The sequence below is a fragment of the Cryptomeria japonica genome, chromosome 10, assembly GCF_030272615.1.
Source record: "Cryptomeria japonica chromosome 10, Sugi_1.0, whole genome shotgun sequence".
NCBI lineage: Eukaryota > Viridiplantae > Streptophyta > Pinopsida > Cupressales > Cupressaceae > Cryptomeria > Cryptomeria japonica.
Window position 1 is genome coordinate 600,209,414 of NC_081414.1, and position 9,138 is coordinate 600,218,551.

General features: G+C 32.4%; 2 protein-coding genes across 2 annotated transcripts; both read right to left on the minus strand.

Annotated features, from left to right (window-relative positions):
• Nucleotides 1–3,038: 3,038 nt before the first annotated feature.
• On the minus strand, nucleotides 3,039–4,406 carry LOC131055907 (uncharacterized). Its single transcript, XM_059213186.1, has 4 exons — nucleotides 4,159–4,406; nucleotides 3,775–4,062; nucleotides 3,628–3,685; nucleotides 3,039–3,533 (listed from the first exon to the last, which is right to left on the minus strand). The coding sequence occupies exons 1-4, from the start codon at nucleotides 4,244–4,246 to the stop codon at nucleotides 3,494–3,496; spliced, it is 474 nt and encodes a 157-aa protein (XP_059069169.1). The 5' UTR covers nucleotides 4,247–4,406; the 3' UTR covers nucleotides 3,039–3,493.
• A 2,668-nt stretch (nucleotides 4,407–7,074) lies between these two features.
• Nucleotides 7,075–8,320, minus strand: LOC131055912 (protein TIFY 9). The gene is made up of 4 exons (XM_059213254.1): nucleotides 8,074–8,320; nucleotides 7,630–7,977; nucleotides 7,484–7,541; nucleotides 7,075–7,393 (listed from the first exon to the last, which is right to left on the minus strand). The coding sequence occupies exons 1-4, from the start codon at nucleotides 8,174–8,176 to the stop codon at nucleotides 7,345–7,347; spliced, it is 558 nt and encodes a 185-aa protein (XP_059069237.1). The 5' UTR covers nucleotides 8,177–8,320; the 3' UTR covers nucleotides 7,075–7,344.
• Nucleotides 8,321–9,138: the final 818 nt, after the last annotated feature.

Genomic DNA, 9,138 nt, shown 5'->3' on the forward strand with positions numbered 1-9,138 from the left:
AGGAGTAGCAAAGTAAAGCAAAGGCTGTGATTTAGCAGAACAAAAACATGGGGTAAAACGAGCCCCAATTTGCAAAGCTAAGTAAGTGTACGTGATGAGAAATGGAAGCGTCACCGTCATTGTCACCGTATGAATCCACGTGGGCGACTAACTAATAATTGAGCGAAGGGTTCACAGCGGGGAAGAAAGTGTCTTTCTTAAGCGAGACATTTTTGTGTCTTACAAACACGTTTTATATAAAATAAAACAAACAATCGAAATCACTTTTTAATTTTCCATATTTTAATTTTCACAAGAGTAATGTATGGATTCCCTAAAGGAAAATCATTTCATTCAAAATAAAAAGTTCATTAAATTCTTTGCTTTGTCAAGAAATATTATGATTTGCCAATCATGAAAATTTAATAATAGTTTTCATTATCTAGAATTCTTGGTCTATATAAATTCAATTTATATCAATTTTTCTAAAATTAAGATATGTAAGAAGAAGAGAAACAAAAATAATCAAGTAATCTATCCTAAAAAATTATCTTTTAAGGATATCTAGATTCAATAGAAAAAGCATAAAAATATTTAAAAGCATCTCAAGTCTTGTTCTTCTAATGTCTTAAGTTGTCATTCTTTCCTTGAAAATATTTTCTAACTTATTTGATAATTAACTCAACATCATCTAAGAGTTTTATCTCTTTTATCTCCTTTTCTTGAACAACTCGTAAACCTAGCAATAATGTCTTTTGTTCTACTATAAATGTTCATGTTTTCAAATTCCACTTTATAATCCATTAGTAATTTAATACTTTTAGAAGACATCAACATAATTCTTACCCTTGAACTTGATGAAGAAAAACACCATCAAGCTTTATAATTTGTAATTTAGAATACATGTTTGGATGTATATAGCTTTATGTTGCTTTCTTTCTTCATCTATCATTAACATATAAGTATATTGGATCCCATGTCTTCATGTATAGTATATCAAATCCGGGATCTTTAAAAATGAATACTATGTACTTAACTTTTGGCTTTGGGTCTAGGTGAACCTTTCCTCCATGGATATGAATTAGAGCATGGAACCAATCCATGTGTATTTCACTAGCGAAATATTTTTAAATGATTTTTCTTTTAAACATGTCATAGCTAACAAGGATGTAAACAACTAAAATTGTCAAATCTACCCTCATTTGAGGATAAGAAATAAGATAAACTTGAGAATCCTTAATCTGCCCAACCAATATTACTTGGTTGGATTTCATAGAGTAACATTTTCCTTGAGGTTTAGTTATGGAAAAAACTTGAGTGCACTAGCAACTTTTGTAGACATGAATTTTTTTGATGTTTTCAAATCTATAATACAATTGCTAAATCTAAACCTAAATAGCTATTAAGAAATATAAAATAGATTTGTTTTTTCATTCACAATGGAACATATATGGGTTTTTCTTGTAGTAGGTGATATAGGGAGATCATCCGTACATGGGTCGGTTTTGGTTTGTAACATTTATTAAATTTAGAGAGTATATTTATATTAGTTATAACACATTACACTTTTTACATTCATTTATTTTGTCATTCTCAACTACAAATATTTGGGATTTGCTAGTAGTAGTTGATAGGGGGAGATCAATTGACCCAACATAGTTTGTAGCATTTAAAAAATTTGGAGATAATATATATACATTACTTTTGACATATTGTACTAATTTATCTCACTACATGGGGTTTAACTTTAAAGTATTCATCCTTGAGAGATCTAAATTTTCTTTTTCTTGTAGTGTTCTATAACATCAAAGGAGTCGAAGACATATAAATGAATGATTGAGAATAAGTACTTGGACTTGTAATTGAATTTTCCTTGGTTGGATTCAAAGAGATGTACATGAATGATTGAGAAGAAGATGAATTCTTCTTGATGAAAATATATTTTACTGAATTTTCTAACCATTTGGATTTGTAGAATGCTAACATCTTTTTTTTTAGGAACACTTCCTAATCAATTCCCACATTCCTTTATTTTCTTTGTACAATTGACCTCAAGTGAAAATGTTGCACAAGACTAACGATTTATATTGGTTCACACATGCGTCTTCTTAATGATCTATTCATATTTTTTTAAAATTATAGTAGAGTTGCCATATATTCTAAATCACCTTTAAATGTAGCAAATTTTCAATTACTTCCCTTAAGGTGCTCATTTTCATATGTCTAGTAATCTCTAGATAGGAAGCACCATAATGATCCATTATTAAGTGAAAATTGACATAGTATTGTTATTATGGTTCTTGTGAAGGATGGCTTATTAACTTAAATTTCAGTAATGTTAAGTCTCATTATTTAAAATATATTTTTCTTGTTGATTCCAATATCCATTGGCGCATGTCATTTAAATTTTAAATCTTTTAATTGGTAGTCATGTAAATTAGGAAGACACGAAGTGCAAAGGCATTTGGTTGGGATATCAAGGAGTAGATGAATGTCATGACATCAAGTGAAATTCCCAAAGTATGCAACTTTCATATAATTCAAAAAAATGTCTCAAACCTAGAATTTTCATAAACTTAAGTAGTTTTTTTACAAGAACATTGCATACAAAGGTCTATTTTTGTAAATAGGAACTAGAATAAAATCTAAGAGAAGAAATAAAAAGGGATGAAATTTTTTGACACTTGAAGATTAAATCCAAAAAAAACTAATTTTTCTTCACTTGGTATAATGTATCTTGATTTTTTATATGCTTTCTTATGTTAATGGACTGCTGGTCTTTATAAATACCTTTTGTAGTACTTTTTGGTATGTCACATGGAAAGATGTTCTCATCCAAGTATTTTGATCTTAAGAAAGAGAGAAGATTCATGAATATTCGATATGTAAAATAAATTTATTGAATGTCTTTAAATTTAAAATCATCAATAAGTCAACATAAAATCCTACTTAATTCTTAAAATAAAATTGTGCAAATTTGAATGTAATGTAATTAAGACATGAATAAAAAAGATGTGTAAAGATATAGAAACACAGGAGAGAGAGAAAAGAGGTAGCTATTTAATAATGAATGAATTATAAATGTATTTGAATTTTTAAATGAAAGAATAAAAAATACATTATTGAGGAATATAATTCTGATTGAATATCTGGAGAAGAATTGTATTTTACACAGCGCAATAACAAATACCGGCCTCATGATTTTAAACACATTTTCCTCGTTCACTCCAATGCGATCACATTTTCCTGGGGAATATAATTCTGATTGAATATCCGCAGATGATTCATATTGTATTTTACACAGCGCAGTCGCAAATGCCGGCCTCATGATTTTGGAAGAGTGACGCCAATTGGAGAAAACGCGTGGGAACATGTGGCACTCCACTCTCTCGTTGATCCCAATGCGATCAGATTTTCAATATGATTTAACATGTGCATTGGTCAAAACACGTGGGGACATCTGGCACTTCTCGAAAGTTCCTCCCGGATAAGAACATACAATTTCAGATTCCTTTTACTTCGATGACGTCACGTAGGGAATGACTCTGCTCAGTCTGCACACACAGCACAAAACTAGTCAAAAATCACCATTGAAATGCTCTGTTTTTTAAATTTTACATCACAAATCAAGCGAAAAGTTCAACACACCTGTCCTTCCGTTTCTGCAGAAATCGTTGAAGGGATATTCTCTTAGCCATCGGAAGATCTGCATAACAAAATTAATCCGTCGTTAATGTACACTGTATAATTGATTTTCACAATCTAAACTGTGACAAATTTGAGTGGAAAACTTACTGGCATTTGATATTTCAACAGCGTGGCTTTGTTTTTCCCCGTCTGTGGATTCTTGTGAATTTGAAACACTTTGCCTTGGATAATTGTAAAAAGCCGATTGGCTCTTGTTCTGTTTACTGTTGGATTGAAACCCTAGAGGATGCAGGGGAAACAGATCCAGAGTCTTAATTCCTTCAGAAACCCCAATCTGATCTTCTCTGTGAAAATTTTCTGAATCGCTGAAACATCCGTGTGAGAGCACTTGTTGCAGCATCTGGGGCTTTATCTTTCCCAGACATGACTGCATTGCTGCATAAATTAAAGCCCAAACACCATCAGGATTAATGAAAGACTTCTTTATAAATTGTGTCAAACAAAACTGACACATTGAACAAAATAACTTACATCGCCTGTGCAGAAGTTGTTGGGGGCAATCCAATTGAGGGCTTCCGATTCCCATGAAATCGATGGTGAACGGCTGAGATTGAGCCATCTCTTACCAGAACAGAGGCCAAATTTGATGAAATTGAATAGATGATGAAATTTAAATGATATGATATGATTTGATGAGGGATGGTATTTAAAGGAGTAAGAAAGCAAAGCAAAGGTTGTGGTTTGGCAGAACAAAAACATGGGGCAAAACAATCCCCAGTTTGCAAGCGAAATAAAGTGCACGTGAGGAGAGGATATTTGTTTAATGTAGTCCGTTTTACAGCAACGTTGTCACCGACTTATTATCAGTCCACGTGGGGGATTAACAAAGTTTTCAGCAAGGCACTGGAGACGAAAGTGTCTTTCTGCATATAGATATCTCTATGGCAAAAAACACATTAAAACATCAATCAATAACAAATATAATTTATTCATCATATTTCATGAAAAAAAGGGTTTGTTTCAAGTAGTTTTTCCAGCTCTCTTAAGATCAAGATGTTTGTCATCATCAACTTCAAGTCGCAACATATATAGTTTCTATTTAATTATATTATGAATTATAAAGAAATTATAAGGAATCTAAATTTTCCGAGTATGAAATGGAAAATTGCAAAATATGTATGTATTGTAAGAAAAAATGAATGAGACTTAAAAAAATATTGTTTAATGATCAATTTGCATTAAGTTTATGTACATTCTTAAAATTTAAAAAATCAACAAATAAAGTATATAATAATCAAAACTAAAAAAGAAACAAAACGTAAAACTACCTATTCCAACACAAACAATCTCGATGATCTCGATCATTGCATTAGTTTATTTGATATGAGTTGTAATTTGCATTATATATTTGGATATGTGAGGTCACCTAAACTAATTTCAACATGGCTATGGTGTCCATTTCCATTGAATTTGTGAGGTAACTACACAAAAATAGCCTCTAAAGCTACCAAATTGGAAACTATCGAAGAAGCCACATCAGATACTAGAGGAGATAAACAAAAGTTTAAGGATTTCATTATCTCCCCTGTGTATTGTGAGGGTAGTGATCTCACAGATGAAGTTAGAGAACCTAACCTTTGAAGAAAGGATACTTAGAGCATTAGAACGTAAAAATGAAAATGATGGAACTGAAAGTGAAGTTTCTGATTATGCAGGTAGTCTCAAGCCAAAGGAGCTGGTAGATTGGTTAAATAGTATGGAGAAATTATTTGAGTGGAATTCCATGACAAAGGAAAGGAAGGTAAAATTCGCATGAACCAAGTTAAAGGGACATGCAATGATCTAGTGGGATCATTTACAAAAAGAACAAATAGAAAAAGGAAAAGCAAAAATCAAAACCTAGAAAAAGATGAGAGAGAAATTTATACCTATAGATTATGTGTAGACCCTTTTTCATAGATTTCCTAACTTGAAACAAAATCTATCTACCGTGGAAGATTATACAAATGAGTTTTACGAATTATCTATTCGTGTGGAGCACCAAGAAATTAATGAATAAATGGCTGCCAGGTATGTGAATGGTCTAAAATTCTCTATTCAAGATGAATTGAGTATGCATAAGGTTAATAGTATTGGAGAAGCAAACCAATTAGCTTTAAAGGCAGAAGAAAAGCATAATAGAAGAAGAATTGAATGAGACTAAAAAATATTGTTTAATGATCAATTTGCATTAATTTTATGTACATTCTTAAAATTTTTAAAATCAACAGATAAAGTATATATTAATCAAATTTAAAAAAGAAACAGAACGTAAAACTACCTATTCCAAAACAAACAATCTTGATGATCTTGATCATTAAATTAGTTTATTTGATATACTTAGATTTCTGAGGTCACCTAAACTAATTTCAACATGGCTATGGTGTCCATTTCCATTTAATTTGTGAGGTTATGACACAAAAATAGCCTCTAAATATTCATGAGTAAGTACAAGACCAAATTCCCTCATTTATGGGGTCAAACAAGTTAACATGTCTTTTGATGTGGAAAAGGACATCAAGTGGAAACCATGAAACATAGGTCGGTTAAAGGTAAACTTTGATGGGGTGAGTCGTGATCTCTGGTGTTGGATGTGTGGTGAGGAACCATGAGGGGCAAGTGATCCAAATTGTCAGAGCCAGACTCAGCTTTGCATCTAACAATGAAGCATAGTTCCATGTAGCCTTACTTGGTCTTTGATTTGGAGGATTTTTACAATGTGAAAAAATCCACCTAGAAGGTGACTCCCAAGTTTTGGTAAATGTCATTTGCATGGGTAGCTACCAAATTGGAAACTATTGAAGAAGCCACATCATATACTAGAGAAGATGAAACAAGTTTAAGGAATTTATGATCTCCCATGTGTATTATGAGAGTAATAATATCATAGATCAATTACCAAATTTGAAGATCTTATGATTTATAGTTTAGGAAAAATACATATCTTAAATATGTCTATCTAAATAAATAATTTTTCTTATATATAATATTTCTATATTATTTAATTTTTATAGATTTCCTAAATTAATATTTTACCAATAAAATTTTAATTATTAGTCAATACTATGTTAATTTTTTTTATTATTTATTTAATATAATATTTTCATCTTTTGAATGTCTTTAAATTAAAAAAATTAAGATCACCAATACATCACACAAAATTGTACTTAATTCTTAGGAAGAAATGTGAAAAATTGAATGCATTTTAATTAGGATATGGATAAAAAGGATGTGTGGAGATATGGAAACACATGAGAGAGAAATGAGGTAGTTATATAACAATGAATGAATTAGAAGAACATACTAGGAACTTAATGCATAGGTAAATATGATAAATACTATGAATGTACATATACATAAATATACACTAAATATCTCATGTTTACCTAGCCCTTCAAGATTTAAAGATAGTGGAAAAGAAACAATAGTCATTATATTATAGTTCTAATAACCGTTCATTCTTTGTACACCCAAATCCCAAATTACTAACTTAATTTTTGTACAGCGCAATCACAAATGCCGCATTGATTCCAATGCCATCAGATTCTCAATATCGGAAGTGCAGGAGTCACGTGAGTTGGAACATGTGGCATCCATTATCTCCGCTTCCTCCAAAATTCCTCCCGGATAACAACAAACTCTCCTCTTTTCGCTTTCCCATTTGCAAACTAAACAACTTCACCTTCCTTCCTTCGATGACGTCCCGTAGGGAATGACTCTGCCGATTCTGCACACAGACACAACACATATAATTTCACCATTGAAATGCTCTGTTTTTCAAATCTACATCACAATTCAAGCCAGAAATAAAACATACCTGTCCTTCCGTTTTTGCAGAAATCGTTGAAGGGATAGCCTCTTAGCTATCGGAAGATCTGCATAACAAAAATTAATCCGTCGTTTATGTACAGTATAATTGTTTTTTACATTCTAAATTGTCACAAATTTGAGTGGAAAACTTACTGGCATTTAATGTTTCAACAGCGTGGCTTTGCTTTCTCCCATGTGTAGATTCTTCTAATTTTGAAACACTTTGCCTCGGGTAATCGTTCAAAATCGTTAGTTGGGGAGACGATGGAACAGCTTCAGAAATTTCAATTTGTGCATCCAACAAAGCCGATTGGGTCTTGTCCTGTTTAACATTGGATTGAAACCCTAGAGGATGCTGTGGAAACAGATCCAGGGTCTTAATTCCTTCACAAACCCCAATCTGACCTTCTCTGTGAAAATTTTCTGAATCGCTGAAACATCCGTGTGAGAGCACTTGTTGCAGCATCTGGGGTTTTATCTTTCCCAGACATGACTGCATTGCTGCATACATTAAAGCCCAAACAACATCAGGATTAATGAAAGAATTCTTCATAAATGGTGTCAAATAAAATTGATACATTTTACAAAATAACTTACATCGCCTGCGCAGAAGTTGTTGGAGGCAATCCAATTGAGGGCTGCCATTCTCATCACTTCCGATTCCCATGAAATCGATTGTGAGCAGCTGAGGTTGAGACATCTCTTACCAAAACAGAAGGCAAAATTGATGAAATTGAATAGATGATGGTATGAAATGACATGATTTGATAAGGAATGGTATTTCAAGGAGTCGGAAAGCAAAGTAAAGGTTGTGATATGGCAGAAAAAAAAAAAAATGGGGCAAAATAAAGTGCACATGAGCAGAAATATTTGTTTCAAAGCAATGTTGTCACCGACTTAACATCAGTCCATGTGGGGGATTACCCAAGTTTTTACCAATGGAGAAGAAGGGCTGTGGCTATTCTAGTTCCAAAACAGATCTTTCGTACAGTGTGTTAGTGACAGGTTAGTCAATCGCAACCGTTAACTGTAAAATCGACGGTGTAAAACGTGCGACTAACACGTGTGTTAGTCAATCCGTACTGTCTTTTTTGGAGCCAGAATAGACGTGTCCAAGAAGAAGTGTCTTTCTGAAGATATATATCTATATGGCTAAAAGCACGTTTTATATAAAACTGCGACCTTTTTTTTCTAAATTCAACAAAGTTGAATGATTACTTTAATTCAATAAAGTTGAATGCTTACAATGAAAATAAAAAGCAGTGAAGTAAAAGAAAAATAATAAAAAAAGTTAACATCAAGGCTTATTACATCATTAACCAGTTCATACACAACATTATAATAAGAGTTTACAACTGAATCATTCATATCAGTAAATACATACTAGCTACTGCATCTTGGTGTGCAATGGGTATGCCTAGGAAGTGTGGAAGGTCGATTAGGGAAAAAATTGGTCTTTTTTTGTATACATTTGTGTAGTACATGAAGTTAATTGGTAGGCCATTAAGAAATGATGTTGTTTGTGCAACAAAGGTCTCGATATATTTTGTTTGCAATAGGAAGAGTGTGTGTGTGTGTGTGTGAGAGAGAGAGAGAGAGAGAGAGAGAGAGAGAGAGAGAGAGAGAGAGAGAGAGAGAGAGAGAGAGAGAGAGAGAGAGAGG